At 36.0% G+C, this 21,411-nt stretch overlaps 1 protein-coding gene across 1 annotated transcript; it reads left to right on the plus strand.

Annotated features, from left to right (window-relative positions):
• The first annotated feature begins 3,038 nt into the window (after positions 1-3,038).
• On the plus strand, positions 3,039-21,240 carry LOC125075394 (xaa-Pro aminopeptidase ApepP-like). Its single transcript, XM_047687135.1, has 18 exons — positions 3,039-3,079; positions 3,536-3,609; positions 4,187-4,305; positions 5,634-5,805; positions 6,924-7,030; positions 7,703-7,838; positions 9,398-9,493; positions 10,035-10,111; positions 11,075-11,209; positions 12,424-12,498; positions 13,604-13,681; positions 14,379-14,509; positions 15,651-15,803; positions 16,148-16,280; positions 17,952-18,129; positions 18,980-19,071; positions 20,552-20,665; positions 21,052-21,240. The coding sequence occupies exons 1-18, from the start codon at positions 3,039-3,041 to the stop codon at positions 21,238-21,240; spliced, it is 2,100 nt and encodes a 699-aa protein (XP_047543091.1).
• Positions 21,241-21,411: the final 171 nt, after the last annotated feature.

A 21,411-nucleotide genomic window follows, 5' to 3' on the forward strand; every position in this document is an offset into this window, starting at 1 on the left:
CTCGTGGTTTAAATGACGCAGTCCTACTCCATAACATATATAAACATATTATTGAAAGATACAGAGAGAAAGAGAAAGGGATATTTCGCCCGGAGGGGTCATAACGCTTTATCCTTACTTGACGATTGCCAAATCACTGTATTTAAGCAGGGCCGGACCGTAAGATTAGGGGGCCCAGGGATAACACTGTTTAGGGGCCCACCTAAGACATACCTGAACGTAGACTTGAATCAAATTAATTGAATGGGTTTGATTAATTGCAGGACTCGCAGGGCTGCAAACCATACGATCTATTTAATTTAATAAACTTATGGATTCTTACGCATTATCGTCTATTTTTGACTGTGACTTGACTTAGCTGTAACTGGACTTAGTCCTTGAATCCACGGGCTGAAGCCCATAAAGCCATATGGTAGATCCGGCCCTGCATGTAAGCCTATATCAAGGGTTCATTATTATATTACAGGGCTACTTGTGCTAAGCGACATTTTGGTGACTTTAAATGAGAGCATTTTAAAGTTTAATTTATCGGAGAAAAATACATAAATAATATATATATATATTGTTACAAGAAATCCGCGAAATTTTAGTCTAGTCTTAATTTTATTGCGTCGGTTTTTACCAGAAATAAAGATCGCTTTAAATGACCTTGAATCACTTATTTCGAAACAGGCTAAATGATTCAACTACTATAAGCTGAAAATTTAAGGTTCATGAAAAACAATTTAAGCGACATACAATTTGGTGTAAGTCTAAATGTGTTAACAATCCATTGATATAAAAATGTAATCAGACTAAGCAGCCTAATCACTTGGAGTATCGAGTAGATGAAGACAAAAATGATTTATTTAGCACTTTACACTAAAAGTGATTCGTTTGGAGTTAAAGATTAGCGCTTAGAACAAAAATATTTTGTAGTATTTTAAAACGAAAATACACGATGCTTTATCAGTCAATTTATCGCAATCCACTGGTCTCTTCCAAAAAGCACCAAATATCCTGGTTATTGTGCTGAGTTATCCATTAGGCAAGCCAAAAATTGGTGAATTGTTGACGGTATTTCTCTTATTCGAATAGTGTGACGGCATACCTTCGTAATGCATAGTAAAAAAAATACTACTGTACTAATAATATAAACGAAAAGTAACCTTGTCTGTTTGTGCGTTGTCTGTGTGTGATGTAATTTGGTAAGAAGCAAGCTTGAATTTTAACGACAAAGGCTACTTTTTTATACCTAAAACTTACAACCGCCTCCCCGGAGCACGCGGAAACTTGCTTTGAATAAAATTGCGCTGCGGTTGAAAAAATACATTGTAAGCAGTTAGTACTGGTACAGGTGCCCCGAGAAGAACATTGCCTAGAGCCCAACATGATTAATCCGACCATGCTCAAAAACATAAACAATATAAACTCAAGAATAAATTCGGTTATTGGGATTGTCAGCAGCAGAGAACTTTTGGACAGAACACAAAAACTTATCGTCCCGTGTTGGTTTTTGAATCCAGACCTTCGAGATATGTGTCTCATCTAACCTAACCTAACTAATACCTAGATATTATTACTTGTAATAACTTTAAATCAAAATTGTTAAGTTTCTTAAAAAATAATATAAATCATTGAAACTAAAATTATTAATTATTGTTATTAACTCGAAATTAATTTAAAAAATGTTTACTTTTTTATTTAATTTATATTGCATTTAATATGATCATTTAAATGCAAATCAATTGATATTTTTATAAAACTGTTAAATGATTAAATTTCTTTTTAATTATATATTCGATCCAAAGAAAACAATTTTGTGATAATTACTAATGTTTAATATTATATTTAGTGCATGCTGTGATTACCTATACAAAGAAATACAATTATCAAGTGTGTTCAATTGTTAACTATATAATATTTGTAATATTATTGTCATTTCTGTTGGTGATCCTATAATAATAAATAAATAAATACTACAAATACGGCAATGTCAGAACTACTCTAAGATCATCGGGCAATTTTCCATACACGTTTGTTTAGATTAAAACGTCTTAAGCACCCATAATCCGCTCTCCGTCTCACTCGCGGGCGAAGTTGCATGCAAAAGCCGGTATCAATATAAAACGCTTATTCAGATATTAAACGCTTATCCTCAATATAATTTGCAAATTTTATTATATTAAATAAGAGAAGATAAAAAATTTATTAATCAAATAAAGATTAAGACCGCTAATCAGATAGCGTTTACACTCTTGCCTGTTGAATATATTTGTCAGCGATATTATGAGCACAGTTATATGTATAATGTTATATCGATTTCAGTAGAAGTATTCCGTTAGAATAAATTTAAATCTCATCGCTTAACACGACCGTGATGTCAATATTAAATTCAACCATGTAATATAACGATTCAAAAGTTCTTTTATGAGCCAACTTTAAATAAATAATATTTTGATTTTATGAATCAAACTCGAGATATGATGTTAACATTACAACATTTGCCTGTAAATTTCCCACTGCTGGGCTAAGGCCTCTCTTTTTGAGGAGACGGCTTGGTGTATATTCTACCACGCTGCTCCAATGCGATACATATGTAGGATTCCTCGCGATGTTTTCCTACATCGCCGAGCACGGGATGAATTATAAACACAAATTAAGCACATGAACATTCAGTGGTGCTTGTCTGGGTTCGAGCCAGCAATCACCGGTTAAGATCTCGGCTCTTTAAGCAAAGTCGCTTTCCGTCTGTACGCTTAGATCTTTTAAGCTACGCAACGGATTTAAATGAGTTTTCCATCAATGAACAGAGCGTCTCCAGCAGAAGGTTTATATTTTTAACAAGTTACATGTTACTGAAGAGAAAAGTCGATAATTTCAACATTCCTTATATATGTGTGTTTCTCCAAAAAAAATATTTACAATGAAACAACGGACATTTTTTATTTATTTAAATATTATTATATCTGTCAAAATAATCTTAGTCTATTGCTATCAATAAAACTATCGATATTGATAAAAGAATTTCGATAAACAAATTTAATGCCTTTATCAAAATGGCGACCGTCCGGAGCGTGTATTTGTTATTGTTTTTACTGTAAGTAATATTTAAATAATATTTAAATTATCGTTTAGGAGGATTTTTAAGTTTTTATATATTAATATTTTATTTATTTGAAATAATCGTTAATGCGTTGTTTTTATATATATATATTTATACTTTACTTGGTAGTAGGGGTTAGTGCGACCCGTCTATGTATAGCCTAGTCCAATGGAAGTAGGAAAAAAGATAAACAACAACAACAAGCGTCAATTTGATGTCAAATGTTGTTTATTTGGCTTTTTTCCTGTTACGGTTGAAATAGAGTGTAGGTACTCATCAGATATTCTACCGCTAGAAATACATTCCGGTTTGAAGGATCACTGAGGGCCACTGTAATTACAGGTACAAGGAACATGGCATCTTAGCACCTAGTAATTTTGTTGGACAGTCATTTAGTTTTATTATAATGGCACAGGACTAACTTAATAAGACATGATTAAACATTTTCAGCTGTGAAACAAATTTAGTCATTGGCAACGTACCAGCCAGCTACGAATATGCTGAACCAAATGAGCCCGTTTATGGCAAGTATAACAGTATTAATATTTACTTTATTTTATCTGTAATTGAATCAAATAATGAAAAAAAAAATTAAATAAGTCAGACAAAAATTTAATACTTCATGTGTATTTTATTCAATCAAAGGACTCAAGATAAATAAACCTTAGATTTACGTGTTACTTGAATTTTGCTAATAGCTCAGCTATATCGTGCACTACAAACAGTTCCTGATTAATATATCTCTATTTATAATACAACACTATTACATTTGATTTATTCGTAGCTCGTAGCTAGCATAAAAAAGTAGCCTATGTCCTTTGAGTTCAAGCTTGTATATCAAATCCGGTTCAGCGGTTTGGCCGTGAGCGACAAACAGACAGAGGTTTTTCCCATTTATAATATTAGTACATATAAATTTTACTTCTAAATTTTTTATAACAACTTCGCACAAAATGTTCGCTCTTTTCACGAATCCACAATGAACTCCACAGATAATTCAAGATTTCCACCAATGACATCGCGTCAATTAAATGTCAAATTTGAATCCTCCAATCAGGAATTCTAAGGTAGTAACACTTTAAACAATATGTTCTATTCCAGCTGGACCATCCAGCAATGTGGATAGGCAACTCAGCTTACAGAGAGTGCAAGCAGTTCGCGCAGTTATGAAAGAGAATAACATCGATGCTTTTATTGTACCAACAGCAGACGCTCACAATGTAAGTTCAGAGTTTATTTATCAGCTAACTCCCTTGTTATTCCACAGATCTCAAATCCTGGTTTCAAACCCTAGGTCGAGCTTATAAAATTTACTGTTGAGGTTCGAAAAAAGCTCAGTAACAGATCTTTGGAAGTTGCAAGTGTGTGTATTCCATGCTTCGGTGCGCATGTAAAGCCGTTGATCGTCTACCTGAACTCTCCGGTTGCGTTGAATTTGCCACCCGATCGGATTATGAGTCAGTATTAAACTGGCTAGTTCATAAGACAGAGCCCGAAGTATTGGGTACAAATCTGATAGGAATATGTAGTAAAAAAGTAGTTTTGTCTATGACCTTATCTTACCATTGATCATTTCAATTGTATTTGACAGTACCCCAAAAGACATGAGGGTTTATGTCCGAATTATTTATTTGAGATGGGGACATTTTCAGTACATATATTAAACTTGTTAATTCCAAACAATTAAGTAACATTTATTTGATACATGTACAGACTCGGTGGTAGGACTTTGCTAGCCTGTCTGGGTAGGTACCACCCACTCATCAGACATTCTAACGCCAGCACACAGTATTTTTGGTCCCGGTTCGAAGTGTGACATAATATCTTTGTTCCCAAGATTGGTGGCGCATTTGCGATGTACGGAATGGTTAATATTTCTTACGATGCTAATGTCTTTGGGTGATAGTGACCACTTACATCAGGTGGCATTCGTGCCCGTCCGTCAGACTATATCATAAAAAAGCACCAATTTGCACAACACTTATATATTACTTACTGTTGCAATAATTTCAAAATTGAACTAAAATGAACTAAATTGAAAAAAAATATATGTGTCGTAGTGAAGGCACGGCCAAAGAAACTTTTTTTTTTTTTTTATTATTCTTTATTGCACAAATAAAACATGTACAGAGGGCGGACTTAACGCTATAACAGCATTTTCTGCCAGCCAACCCAGAATAGTGTAGGAGAGTAGTCAGTAGGGTGTGCACAGAAGTTAAAGAAAAATTAAAAAAAATATATACATAGCAATACATGCCTATAAATATATATAATAATAATACAGTACATTTCGATATTATACATAATATATAATACATAAATATACATATACATAATATACATAAATATGTACAAACATATACATATATAAGTACATAAATATTTAACATAAATATTTTAACGATATATTATCTTTCATATTTTTACATTTCTTTTGTCTTTACTTACTTTACATTCATTTGGCTCAACGTAATCCGGACAAAATGAAAATTAACGAATCGATATTACAAGTTGGATCCGAATATTTGAATTAGTTTTGTTTCCTCAGTCCCAATATATAGCACCTAGCGACGCACGTCGTGAATGGCTGTCTGGTCTCTCCGGGTCTTCTGGAACTGCTTTGGTGACGGAAAACTACGCTCTGGTCTGGACGGATGGCAGATATTTTACACAGTTTGAACTTCAAGTAGACACATCGGTGTGGACGCTGATGAGACAAGGTAAGGCGTAACTTTTACTTGGTGGTAGGGTTTTGTGCAAACCCGTTTGGATAGGTACCATCCATGGATCAAATATTCAACCGCCAAAGCACGATAATTAGTGTTAAGTGTTCCGGTTTGAGTGAGTCAGTGTAGCTACGAGCACAAGAGACGACTACACAGGGTTTGTAACTCATTTGTGGGGCAATGTATACGTTTTGATCCAAGAAAACATTCAAAAAAATAAGTGTTTATAATTCATCTCGCGGTGAAGGAAAACATCGTGAGGAAACCTGCATGTATCCAATTTCAACGATATTCTGCCACATGTGTATTCCGCCAATCCGCATTGGAGCAGCGTGGTGGAATATGCTCCAAACCTTCTCCAAAAGGAGGCCTTTAGCCCAGCAGTGTTAAAATTTACAGGCTGCTAATGCTAAAAATGTTTCAAATAAGGAAATTATTGTTATCGTATTAAAATAAGAATAGTAATAAATTGCATTTAAAATAAAATCCCACTGAGTTTCTTTCATAGCATCACAATCTGAGCTTCAGGATTGCAAAATGATGTCGAAAAGTTTTCATTGAACTCAACGACGGTGTCCTCCTCATTGTCTCAGAGTTTGTGTTTGTTGATTCGTGTTCCTTGTTAGTCTTCGTAGGATTTTGGTTTCAAACTATGATTTCAATCGAATATTTTATGTTTGTATTTTTCTAAAATTGGGTTTAACTGAAGTAAGTAGTAAGTTAGCATTTTTTTTTTAGCATTAGCAGCCCGTAAATGTCCCACTGCTGGGATAAAGGCCTCCTCTCCCTTTGAGGAGAAGGTTTTGGAGCATATTCCACCACGCTGCTCCAATGCGGGTTGGCGGAATACACATGTGGCAGAATTTCGTTGAAATTAGACACATGCAGGTTTCCTCACGATGTTGTCCTTCACCGCCGAGCACGAGATGAATTATAAACACAAATTAAGCACATGAAATTTCAGTGGTGCCTGCCTGGGTTTGAACCCGAAATCATCGGTTAAGATGCACGCGTTCTAGCCACTGGGCCATCTCGGCTCAGTAGTAAGTTAAGTAAGTTATTATTGTAAGTAGTTTAACCGCGATAAGTGAAATAAACATTATTTTTCACAGGCATCGACTTGACCATACAAAATTGGCTCGTTACGAACTTGACAAGTCAGAACAGAGTGGGGGTCGACCCCACTACTTACACTCGTGCATCGTGGAACATACTGGAGGTAACATTATTAATATAATATATGGATACTGGGTCGATATAGGGGAGGGTTAAACCCTATATTTGTAAACCACAAAACGTTCTGACAGGTCTGTCAAGACAATAAATGTAATTAAGGTTTAGTAATCATGAAATGCCAATTATATTACTTGTATTTAACTAACACCCGGCACCCCATAACTTTATTATCCAGGAGCCTCTAAATATGGCCCTGTATGAATACCTTGACTACCTCATTGGTCTAGTGGCTATCAGCCTAACTTATAAAGTCACAGATCCTGATCCCGAGTTCTGGTTTCAAGCGTTTTTTTGAACATGGTCCTGTGCCAGAACTCTTAATCCATTTGTACCAGATTTGTCAAAAGATTACATCGCACGCGTGGAGTAGCGCCGTCTGTGTCGGATATAAAACTGACTATAAAACTCGCAGTACCCATTCGAGCGAGTGTTTCGAGGAAAACTCTTAGCATACATCAATTATTAAAGTATTTAAAAGACACAAAAAAACTATTAAGACTACATATTATGGCAAACACAGCTGTAGATTTAAATTATAAACTATTTGAGCAACCATACTCTTGAGAATTTATATAAATCCATAAAACAAATGAACAAAGGCCCAATTTAGAAAAAACAACACGCTGACAATGAATTAACATTTTCCTTATTACAGGCAGCTCTCCGTCCTGCGAATATAGAACTCGTTCCGATATACAATAATATCGTGGACGAAGCGAGAAGACGAATTCAAGATCCTCCTCCAGACAGACCGAATGAACCGCTTCTAGCACTGTCTTCAAATTACACAGGTATTTTGTGAATGAAAAGGAAAATATTGAATTTAATGCGTGTGAGAGAGACAGCATCTCAAAATACAGAGATACATACCTTGCTCATTCTTAAATATTGATAACGTACATCGAATCATCACTGCTACAAATACAAAATTCCATGATTAATAAAAATTGTAGCGACTTCGACGATTTTGACAGATAAGCGAATGACGTTACTGGAGATAGCTTCGTCTATCCGAGAGTAACCTTAAAACTGTTTTTAAAATGCTGTGGAGCATGGTTTGTGTGAGCGTTACTATCTATAGTAAGCTATCCTCCCAATAATGGATGGCTAGTTTCGATAAAGGTAGATGTTGAAAATAAAGTAAGGACAAAAGGCTATCTTAATTCACTGAAACTAGTGATAGATAAGTTGTTCAAAACGGCTTAGTTTGTATTCTATCTATTTCACACCCTCGGGTGTCATTTCTGCGTTATATCTTTCTTCTCGCTAATGTAAAAATACACCTATACTCTATTCCAACAATAACAGGAAAAAAGCCAACCTAACAACATGTAACAGTAAATTGACGCGATATCATCGGTCGAGAGCTTGATTAGTCTATGATATTCACTATGGTTTTGCGAAAAAATGGCGTCTTGAACGTTGACGAAACTGTTATCGGAATTTTGGAAGTAAAATTAAAGTGGAAATAAGTATTATTGTCGCATGAAATACGTAAATCTAAGGTTTGTTTATCTTTTTTCCTGCTTCCATTGGAATAGACTATTAACGTGACGCGACGATATTGAATCGCCGCCATCGAAGGCTTTGCAAAATTTTTCAGATTTGTTTTTAAAAATTAAAAATATAAACATTTAAAAAGTTGCGAATGACAGGCCGGTGTTACGAAATAAATTAACAACGTACAGAATAATAAATGCCAACGAACAATTTTAAAAATCCCGTTTGAATTAAAAACATTAACAAAATAATAATTGTATATATAGACATTTTATTGGCAAAATCAGGATTATTCGAGATAAGTGAGCGTATATTCAAATGATTTTATATATGAATGATCCACAAATTCAGTAAGTTTTTAATTAAACGAATCAATTACACAGATAAATTCTCGATAGTCATCAATATCGATTCGTTAATAAATCATATACACAAACACACATATATCACTGAATCTATTACTAAAGAATAAAGATAATGTTGGAAATAAGCGATTCGTCGAATACGTGGTACGCGGAAAATCTTGAATGTAACTGTCGATCCAAGATGGCCGCCTCGCTAGCATCGACGCGACGCTTCACTAGAGCGCCGTTCAACTCCCATTGACACTCTTTTCCAACAAGTATGAATAAACAAGATGGCGCACCATGCGCCGTCATATATAAAATCGTATAAAAATAGTAAAAGAGGGAGAGAGGAGGCGTTTTCCTTTTTTTTTTATTCGCATTTTCCTTATGTGACGTTTTCTACTATTTACTGTAAGCCGCGTTAAAGAACTTCGTTTCAAAAATAAATATACACTGTTATAAATAATGAAATCAAGCATTTAAAAATTAACATTTATTTCCAGGCAGAGTTTCGAGCGAGAAAATATCGGACTTATTGATACAAATCCGCGCTCGGCGAGCTTCGGCTTTGGTGCTGACGGCCTTAGATGACATTGCATGTGAGTATTACGATACAGTTGATCTATGTGGTAGCTCCAGTCACCACTGAATGGGTAGATAGTTGGATTAACATGGCAGATCCGAAACTTGTTTTTTTTTTTTAAAGATTTGTGTGTTAGGAGTAGTTACGGCAAAAGCCCAAGGCAATACACCGCTAGGCGGCCCGTAAATCATTGCGCTATTGACTCTTCAAAGCTTTTAAGTTTATTTTACACGGTTTTAATATTTTCTTGGTTACAGTTTACACTGTAGTCTCCTGTAATTGAATACATTTATAACTGGAAGGTTTATAACAATTACAAAAGTAGTTAAATTTTCTTAAATCTAAATGGGTAACCTGATTGAAAGTGTTCATCAGCGCCCACATACATTGGCGCTATAAGAAACATTAAACATCACCTTAGACGTAATGTCCCTTGTGCCTGTAGTTACACTAGGTAACATATTAATTTATACTGTTTGGCGTTAGAATTGATGATTGGGTGGTACCTACCTAGATGGGTTAGCGCAAAGCACAAAGTTTTTATTATTTTATTACAGATACTTTAAACATCCGTGGTTCCGATATTCCCTTCAACCCTGTCTTCTTCTCCTACCTTGTGATACGAGCAGACGTGGTAAGATCTTAATTGTATGACCATATACCATATTAGTCGGGGTTCCTGAAGATGGTCCGGCCTCATGTGCTCTTAAAATACCCGTATTCTTGGACCTTTAATACAACTCACAACAGTTTACTAACCATTCATTTCATGTGTCAAAACTAAATTGAGTTGAAATTTTACACCCAATTTTGTCGTCAATATAATTACAATCTATTTCGATTTAAGACGGAATAAAGATAAACAAACCTTATATTTGAATTAAATTAAATTTCCCACTGCTGGGCTAAGGCCTCCTCTCCCTTTTGAAGAGAAGGTTAGGAGCACCACGCTGCTCCAATGCGAGTTGATGGATACACATGTGGCAGAATATCGTTGAAATTAGACACATTCATGTTTCCTCATAATGTTTTCCTTCGAGATGAATTATAAAAAAAAATAATCATAAAACATGAAAATTCAGTGGTACTTGCCTTCGAACCCGCAATCATCGGTTAAGATGTACGCGTTCTAACCATTAGGCCATCTGAGCTCGTATATATATGTATTTACTGTTACAGAGCCGAGGTGGCCCAGTGGTTAGAACGCGTGCATCTTAACCGATGATTTCGGGTTCTAACCCAGGCAAGCGCCACTGAATTTTCATGTGCTTAATTTGTGTTTATAATTCATCTCGTACTCGGTGAAGGAAAACATCGTGAGGTAACCATGTGTATAAACATGTGTATTCCACCAATCGCATTGGAGCAGCGTGGTACAATATGCTCCAAACCTTCTCCTCGAAGGGAGAGGAGGCTTTAGCCCAGCAGTGGGCAATTTACAGGCTGCTAATATTGTGCACTTCAAACAGTTCTTGATATATTAATTTATAACTCTATTCCAGTTAACCCTCAGCAAGTATACCTCAAGCTGTTCTTTGAATTTGTTCCAATTTAAGATATTTCGACTTTGATATGACTAAGCCATCTTTATTTGCAGGGAATTAATAACACGTTCCTGTTTTGGGGCAATGGCGAGTTACCAACGTACATAGAAGATCATCTCGCGTCTGAAGGGACGCAGATCCGATGCTTGCCTTACATACAGATATTCGATTACCTAAGGAATTTGAGTGTGAATAATAATCTTAAATTAAAATTATAATATAGACTTAGATCTGTATCGAGTTCTTGATCTTGTGTCTATTTACACAATATTCTGTATATTAGTCAGTGGCGCAGCTAGGTTGGCAAGGGCCCCGGTGCATAGGAAAAGAATCGGGCCCTCACCCCCTCTTTCCACGCCCTTTTTTTTTTACTTATATTACCCTTCAAAATTGTGCCCCAAAAATCTTGTGATTAGGATCGAGGTTTTCTATCCTTAGGAGCTGGCGAGTTGGCAGACCCGCTCTTCTCAGAGCTTAGGTTAGAGGGCCCCCTTAGCCCTGGGCCCTGGTGCACTGCACCACCTGGCCCTTCGATAGATACGCCACTGATATTAGTACAGAGTCTTAAATTTCAACACGAGTCTTTAAATCGGTTTCTTTGGTGAATAGTAATCGATTTGGATATGAGATAGCATCATCACATAACTCCCGAGTTAGACAGAGACGGTATATTATAAGGCGGGAAATATCTTTGACGTTTGACCGTTGACAGTTACTGGTTTTGGGCGAATGTCACTCATTAATACCGGCGACTTCACAAGTTAAATCGCACGCAATATAAATTACGTTTCTCGTTTGAAAAACAGTTTTTGTCGGAAGTACAAAGGGTTCAAGGGATAGATTTAGGCTTAAACTATTTTACTAATATTTCCTAGTCTATACTAATATTATAAATGCGAAAATAAATCTGTTTGTCTGTTGTTCTTTCACTGAACCGATTTTGATGAAATTTATACGAAGCAAGCGTGAATTCCAAGGTCATAGGCTTATTATGCCTAACTCCTGACCAACAGCTAAAAAGCTGCGGGCGACAACTAGTTTGATATATTCCCAACACCCAGTTTTAACGATTTTTAACGAACCGTCAAATGTCAGAGACAAAAGGATTTAGACATAGACAATTTTACTGGTTTTTACTAATACAACAATCAGATATGTACTTAAAGCTAATAAAAATAGATCTCGACAATAGTTCTCACATTAATAATAAGAATTATTAACAATAAGCTCTTAATATTATAATATATATAATTATATACAAATAAATACTTAAAAATAATTGTCACTAGGGGCAATTTCCCTTTGAATCATATTTCCTTGATACCGAAAGCCGAAGTGTTATGCTTTTAATGAAGGTTTTTGCTCTACTATTAATAATTGTTATAAAATTATGTTACAACAGAATGAATTAACATCCGGGAGTACCATTTGGCTGTCCAGTGATGGCAGTCAAGCCGTACACGTTGCCGCGGAAACGGTAAGAATTGTAAACTATTAAAAAAATAATTGGCTGTTTGTTTTGTTCGGTTGCCTAATTTTCGAAAAAAAAAAACTTATAAACTGTTAATTTAACAAAATGTGTGTAATAATTTTATTTGCATTAAACATGACATACATAATTATACATGTTTAGTCAACAATATGACATGCAAAAATTTATTACAAGGAATTAAAAACTAATGCCAACAATTACATTAAACTTATCACTTGTCAAGCATAAGATTACAAAGTACTATTAAGATTAAAAATCATACAATAAGATGCCATATCAAAAACAAGCTTAAATTTACAAATGGAATACAATAATTTATTTTAAAGAATAAGAAACTAAATGTCAACAATTACACTATATTTAAATTTATCATTACGTCAAGTATAATATAATTAAGTACTACTAAGAATAACAATTTTTGGGAATCATAAAATACAGCAAGCAATACGTCAGACGTACGACAGACGTCGCATACATTTAATTCGTAAATATTTAAATTTTATTCTGATTTAAAAAGATAATTATTTGTTACTATTTATTTGTTACGCATGTGAGAAGTTCTAATTTTTCAGCGTAATTAAAAATAGTTTTTAATTGAATGCAAATAATTAACTATACTAAAATAATAATTATTATTATGATTAATATAATTTTCTAATACACCAACTCTCGAATTAAAACATTCACAATTTAAATTTGGAATAAAACATTGTAAAATAAGATTAGGTGTGAAGTTGTCTATTTCGAACGACTTGACAGTTAACTGTCAGTTTAGCGAGCGACTTCATGTCATCTTGATTCAGTTTAGCGAGCGACTTCATGTCATCTTGATCGCGAATAAGAAAAACTGCTAAATATTTCTAATAACTAAATTCAACACAAGACTTTTTTTTTTGTTTTTTATTTGCGCTGTGAAGGCACAGATTATTTCGTCAATGTCACGTGCGATTTATTTTGACGCACATTTGACATTGACAACTGATGATTAATACAAGTTAACTTTTTTTTTTAATCCTCTTGGCATAAATAAAAGCTAGAATAATAAAAAATATATATATTTTTTAAATATCTTTGTTATTATTATTAACAGAATCCGGTCGTCTCTACGCTGTCTACATTGTCACCAGTAGCTTTAATGAAGTGCATCAAAAATGACGTCGAACTACGGGTAAATACTCTTTTATTATAATGAGTGACATCTTTCGTCTCGTTTTCCCGCAATATGTAGGTGTGGTTTCGTGAAAAGGGACGGAAGTGTGTAACAGGACGCGGTAAGCGCGCGCTATTTGATTTGACCAATGAGCGCGGTGCTAAAGTTGGCTCAGATAACCAGAGGATTTAATGTTAATGTTTTTATTACCAAGGTTAGACGTCAGATTTTGCACATCGTATGCGAGTACTTTAAGACTCTAAAGGAAAGTTTCAAAAGGAAACAAAATTTCGTAACTATACTATTGATTGTTGAGGAGTTCCTTTATTTGGAGCCAATGTTGGTGTGTAATCAGGTCATGTTTACCAAATGCTTTTTTATCCAGGTAAAAATTCAACTCCGTTAGATAAGAGTGGTTCAATTCACTAATACTTGGTGGTAGGGCTTTGCCCAAGCAAGCACGTCTGCCTAGGTACCACTCACTCTTCAGATATTCTGTCGTTAAACAACAATACCTAGTACTGTTGCGTCCTGGTTTGAAGGGTGAGAGAACCAGTCTAACTACAGGCACAAGGGACATAGTTACCAAGGTTGGTGGCATTGGCGATGCAAGGGCTGGTTAATATTTCTCACAGCGCCAATGTCTATGGGCGATGATGACCACTTAACATCAGGTCGCCTATCCAAAGTTAAATAAAATCTTGTAAATTCCCAGGGTTTTAGGGCATCACACATTAGGGACGGAGTGGCTGTAGTTCGATTTCTGCGTTGGATACACGAAGAAGTCTCAAGCGGGAAAAATATCACAGAAATCAATGTTGTTGATAAGCTGGACGAACTTAGAGGGTATGTTACGAAAATCTAAATATTATTTACTAATTTACACCCGCGGGTTTAAGTATTAGGTATAAGTCCTTTGACTGCCTCGTCAGTCTAAGTGTCCACACTGAATGCGCGGTGACTTGTGCCTGAGGCCGGTGCGGCAAACGGGGTCGTGTGGTGGCCACAGTGACGCGCGAGCTCTTGTTGCGGTTCGACGTATATCAGGTGTTGCAAAGTATGGACGAGGATTCCAGTTCAGTCTTCGACAAGCGACAAGACTGAACTGGTTTGTTATCCCCGCCACCCACGCATTGGGTCGCTTGCTAACTAGGTCCGTAATGCGGCCTGAATGAGCGGACACGAGCGTTTGAAAACTACGCGCGCTGTCTCGCTCGGTCCCGTCGCTCTAGGCTTCCGCCTTAGTCACCACAATATGGACGCAAATGCGCGTTTCATATGTTTGATACTTCGCGCCCGTCATCGCAACCGCGCTAGGCTCACAGTGTGGATGCACACTAATGCCTAGATACCAGTGGTTACGGATTCCAAGTTTCTGAATTCGAGTTCAAGATACGGCCGTCACCAGAGGCGCTATTACGGTCAGAGCATAGAAACTTGTCAAATATTTGCTGCGGATTGATGAATGTTGCAGTCGATACATCAGTATTAATTATTTAATTATTTATTCAGGACAGCGGTCACTACACTTACGCATGTTATACATAAAAACATATTTATACTTAATATAAAGTGTGCGACTCTTTAAGACGGCCATAACACGCATATTTTGGTACAGTAATTTTATAATACTAAAATACTAGAGATTAACTACTAACTAGGTTAAATAAATTAATAAATATTTTAATTAACAAGTTCAGTAATATGATTGATGGCGTTAATAACATACAACAAAATAAATTCAATAAAAAATTAACAGTATTAGTAAATAGTAATAACTTGAAAAAATTAATTCATTAATAAATTGAGTATTACGTTACCGAATGGGTCCATACTACTGATTTATTTTTCTGATTTGATTTGATCTATCAACAACAACATAACTGAAGAGGAAGTAACTCTCTGGGTCGTAAGATATCCTTTAGATGTAATATTCGTGAGTTTCTTTGTTGATTTTGGTATGGGATAAGTCGATGGTATTTTCTAGAGAAGAACAGTATTACAAGGGCCCTTCGTTTGCGACAATCGCGGGCGCTGGTGAAAATGGCGCCATAATACACTACAAGCCGTCACGAGAGGGACCTCAAAGGGTGATACGGACGGATGACATGTTACTCGTGGACTCCGGAGGACAATATATGTGAGTATTAAAAATTTCCCGTCTTGGTTCCAGATAGCGAGTTTAATCCCAGAGACCAAAAGTTAATATACGTAATAGATACTCCATTTTTTATAAGACTTTAGTAGGATATGTCTTGGTAGGGTTTTGTGCCTATCTGGTTACCAACCAGTCTTAGTATTTTTGTGTTCCAGTTTGAAGGGTGAATGATGCGTGTAACTACAGGCACAAGGGACGGGAAGGTTATGCATTGGTGATGTAAGGAATGGTTAATATTTCTAAGAGCCAATGTCCAAATACCATCAGATAAACCATTTGCTCGTCCGCCAATCAATATCATAAATATAAACATTGAAATATTCTAGGGATGGTACCACTGATATAACACGCACACGGCATATGAGTTCGAATCCAACTCCAGCGCAGAGACTGGCCTTCACGAGGGTTTTGAAAGGTCAAATCTTGCTCGCAACCGCAGTTTTTCCCAAAGGATCAACGGTAAGAGATTCATTTAAGCCATCATCATCGTCATCCACTAGACCTAGGACTGTCTCCCTCAACATGCAACAAAGCACAGTTCTCCGCCGTATGTAGTCGGGTCTCGCCACCTTCAGATCACCAGTCCACTTAGTCACAGGGTACATCACTACATAGTACAAAACAAAGTCGCTTTCCGCTGTCTGTCTGTCCCTGTGTATACTTAGATCTTTTAAACTACGCAACGGATTTTGGTTCGGAAGATATTACAGATTTAAAATACAGGGACATAGCGGTTTGTATTGTCTAACGACTCAAGTTAAAAGCTCAAGTGGCTCCCAATCCGGCTTCGCAGGAATACTCACATCCTTCAACTTCTGTACTGTATTCTGTTCAATCCGTCCTCTCCTTCATATCTAAAAGAACGTTTTCAATTTCTTAGTTCTTCACATAGCCATAATCTTCGTTCTGAAGAGAATTTGGTGCTAAAAATACCTCCCCATACAACATCTTTTTAGTGACTCATTTACAGTCCATTCAATTCGTCTTTGGAACTCTCTTCCACTAGAAGCAAGACGTGCACCAACTATTACTTCTTTTAAAAAAATGATAAAAGAGCACTATCTTGCTTCATGAAGACTGCAATTCAATATTTTATTTATTATGTAAGTATCTATAGTATGTAAATGTATATATTTATAATGTATATGTATATTATATTGTTATATAATTATATATTTATGGAATATTTATTTATGTATCGTATATATACATATATGTATATATATATTGTATATATTTTTTTATGTATTAAATAATTTGTACACCCCTACCATCCTATCTCTCTCCTCTACCAAAGGTTGCCTGGAAGAGATCGCTGTTTTAGCGATAAGGCCGCCTATTGTACATTTTTCTTTTCTTTGTTTTTGTTGTACTCCTATTATTTTTGTCTATATTGGTGTGCAATAAAGAGTATATAAATAAATAAATAAACGACAAAATAGTTGTGAACTTTGTATATAAATACACTCTGATACTAAATATACTATATTAGCATTGCAACCGCGCGAAGCGGTGCGGGTCGCTAGTAAAATATAAAAAACAACAACATAAAAGTTGTTTACTTAGAAGTCACTTCGAACCTCACTCGAAACTTTGAAAGTCGACTATTATACAAGATCCTTCAACATCAGATATTCCTCCAGACTTCAATATTTAGTTTGGTTGTGTTCCTGTTTGAATGGAGAAGTAACTTCAGACACAAAGGACATAACATCTTAGTGTCCAAGGTTGGTGGCGCATTGGTGATGTAAACAATGGCTAATGATTCTTACAGCGCCAATGTGACCATATTTTCTATTCGCCCCTATAACACAAATATAAAACTTCTACATTCCATAGTCGATATGTAGACTTTAATAATTGATTCATTCTTATTATACTCTTAACTAGAGAGTCTTCGCACGGGTCTACATAAAACAACCTTCTACCCTAAAATAACCCAATCAGCACGATTTATTCCAACATCTTCAATAGTCGTAATTTTTCAGCCAATTCACCTAAAATTCTCTTGATCAGTCCGTCTATTGCTGGAAAACATATGAAGCCGTTTGGTAGTTTTTGAGTTATTAAAACAGACAGACACACGCAGCGGGTGACTTTGTCCTATAATAATATATAGTGACATTGCAGGGCAATCTCCTTGAAACTCTAGCTCGTAAGGCTCTATGGGACGTCGGATTAAACTACGCTCATGGCACAGGGCACGGTGTGGGGCACTTCCTGAATGTACATGAAGGGCCGTCTGGTATAGGAGCAGCTCTGATGGCCAACGACCCTGGGATCACCCCTGGGATGATATTTAGTGATGGTAAGTTCTATAATTCGTCTCGTGCTCGGCGGTGAAGGAAAACGTTTTGAGGAAACCTGCATGTGTCTAATTTCAAAGAAAATCTGTCACATGTGTATTCCACCAACCCGTATTGGAGCAGCGTGTGAAATATGCTCCAAAACTTCTCCTCAAGGGAGAGGAGGCCTTAGCCCAGCAGTGGGAAATTTACAGGCTGGTAATGTGAAAAAAAGAGTTCTACAGCCAGAGTCGTCTCAAGCTATGCTGGGGCCCTTGGGCACACAAGAATTTGGGGCCCTTTTGCTTGATATTTTTTGGTTTAATTTGGTAAATTGTTGGTTCTTCGGAGCCCTCTCAGGATTGGGGCCCTGGGCACGTGCCCCATGTGCCCTATGGTAAAGACGGTAATGTCTATAGCTTATTTCAATAGGAGTATATATAAACAAATATTAACGTACTCCATGCGATTGACTAATAATTCTACTATATTCGGTCATTGGGACGAAGTTCTTTAACGTGGCTTACAGTCGAGTGATCTGGCGATGTTTGAACGAACCATGACGTGCAAAAGACTACCTAGGGTAGAGATAATTAATTTAGACGGGTATACGACCTCATTTATTAGAATGACAATAACACACAACGTTTTAAAGATTGTCAGTTGAGAGATGTCTGTCTGATGAAAATATAAAGATTTAATGATATATCTGTGAGTGTGTGTTCCTTTGTTGAGTGAGGCACTTGGTCTCTCGGTCTTGGGACACCGCCAGCGAAAGACGTGCGTACTAACTGATAGTCATAGATTAGTAAAATCAACGTCGTTTAGATGGCTATCCATGTGAATCTCCGACATATAATATTATTTATACAGAACCAGGCTTCTACGAGGTGGGAGAGTACGGTATCAGACACGAAGACATAGTTGAGGTAATCGAGATGACCCGAAGTGCAGACCACATTTTCGTAAGTATACATTCAAATGTATTGTTCGAAATATATTATTTATATAAGTAGGTACAGTCAGAGTAAGAAAACCTTCGTCAGTTTTTTAATTCATTCCTTTATCAGGTCGTAAACTCTTAGTACATTTTGAATCTAAAGCACTAAACAGACAACTGCACATAAAATTAAACTAACACAGTATGATAACTAGGTTCAAAATAGTGTACATTGCGACACAATATGTCATACTCAATCTGTAAAGCAGATTATCGCTCATACTGAACACACGAAAATAGACCTTAAGGTGACGAAAGTTTTCTTACCCCGACTGTACATTGAGGTACTTTTGTTTTTATAAAGTTGACTAGATGGCGTTACTAGTCTTTTAAATCGCGCTGACGTATTGTGTAAATGATTTCGGTATAGTGCTGTAAAAAATGGGTGAGAAATGTAAATGAATGAAAAATGTATTGTTCGAGATTCGAGAGAATGGATGTTTAATTTATTAAGTGAGAAGCACCGATTGTAAAATAGTTCGCAACTGAGATCGCCGAACCCAAACGAACTAGTTCGCTCTTTTAGTTCTCCAGCTTACCGACTACCGAGCATCTGCGAACTGACGAACAGATGAACTAAAACAGCGATCTGACTTTTGTTGATTTAAAAATAGGGCAGATCGTTCGCTCGTTTTTATACTGCACTTATTACGACAAGAATAATAAAAAGATTTGGACTTTAAATAAAAGATAAATGAAATGATGTGATCGTAAAGTAGATTATATTTATTGCAAGCAAATAGGTTTATTATTTAGGTAATAATTAAAATACTCTTTTAGTATTTTTGCTTTTATATTTTTATTAAGTTTCATAATTATAACTATATAAAATAAATTTCAAAATAATCAACGATAATTTATACATATTATCTTTCTTGACAAGCATGTCAAGGAACCAGTAGTCAGTACCCCTACAAGTGCAAAGCCTTAACTATCGATATGCAACTCTAGGGCTTAGTGCAAATGCATTTTTTATGGTATAGCTAGGCCGACCGGCAATTGAACTTTGTGATAAGTGTTCACAAGTCACTTTCCTTTCATCGCTAATGCGTCGCCAATACGTCGCCAATGCGTCGCCAACTTTCCGAAATAAGATGTTAATATCAATGGCGTAAATATTGACGCCTTGGGAAAAATATTCTTGTCGATATTATCTTTACTACTTATAAATTACAAACAGCAGTACTCAGTATTGTTGTTCCGGTTTGAAGGGTGAGTGAGCCAGTGTAACTACAGGCACAAGGGACGTAACATCTTAGTTCCCAAGGTTGGTGTATAGCTCTGTCCGTCTATTGCTGATCGTTGTACGATTCAAGCTTAAGCTCAAAGAAGGACTTTTATATTCCTAATACTTGGCGACCAACCACTAAAATGCGAGTGATGCAACAGGCGAACACTAGTTCCATATATAACTACTGCTAATGCTATTTTGAAATATTTTCCAGGCCAATGGCTTAGTGGGTGACTTCAGTGGGAGGGGGGCGGTTGCCTTCTACACGATATCTCTGGCACCACACCAAACTGCAAGCTTAGATGTGGAGTTGCTAAATGAAGACGAGGTACGTTGAACTCAATATGTAAACTGCTTTATATTTACTGCCTCGTCTAGATATAAATCTCGAGGTCCTCGGTTTAAACGCCAGAGATGACCGATACTCAGTTGTTTGGTTTTACTATCGAAAAAAAAAACCGGAATTTAGAAAGGTGGAAAAGTACGTTAAGCCGTTAATCCTACGCCTGAACACTTTCCGCTCAATATGTCCTGAGTATTTGACTTGTTTCTATTAAGATTTGATCGGGTTGACCGGAAACGATCAGGACGACATTATCATACTACAGATATATAGTTAGTAAATTATTAACCGACTTAAATAAATGCTTAAAATACATATACAATTTAATAAAAAAAATAAGACTCAATCACACAATGTTATATTTTTTTCAGATTAAATACTTAAACAATTACCACGCTCGAGTCCTGGCAACATTGGGTCCAATTCTCAAAGAAAGACAGTTAACAGAAGATTATGAATGGCTAGAAAAAGAATGCGCGCCAATATATCGCAGCGCGGCCATTTTGTTAAAAACATCGCCATTTTTATTAATAATCATGTACAGTCTGTTAAAATTGTAAGATTTTAATAAATGATATTAGTAACTAGGTAACTATATTTCGTTTTATTTTATTTAATATAACATAAAATCAAATTTAAGATGCATGACAATGATGAGGAATCCATGCAATACAGCATGTAGAGACGCTCAACGACGCCATTCACAAATCCGTCGAAAACGGTGACACTTC

Source organism: Vanessa atalanta, chromosome 30, assembly GCF_905147765.1.
Source record: "Vanessa atalanta chromosome 30, ilVanAtal1.2, whole genome shotgun sequence".
NCBI classification, from domain to species: Eukaryota; Metazoa; Arthropoda; class Insecta; order Lepidoptera; family Nymphalidae; genus Vanessa; species Vanessa atalanta.

Bases quoted from the DNA above. Each gene is read 5' to 3' on its own strand.
- LOC125075394 (XM_047687135.1), top strand. From the start codon at position 3,039: ATGGCGACCGTCCGGAGCGTGTATTTGTTATTGTTTTTACT. The intron at 5,806-6,923 runs GTAAGGCGTAAC...TATTTTTCACAG, and splicing joins GTGGACGCTGATGAGACAAG to GCATCGACTTGACCATACAA. The intron at 7,839-9,397 runs GTATTTTGTGAA...ATTTATTTCCAG, and splicing joins ACTGTCTTCAAATTACACAG to GCAGAGTTTCGAGCGAGAAA.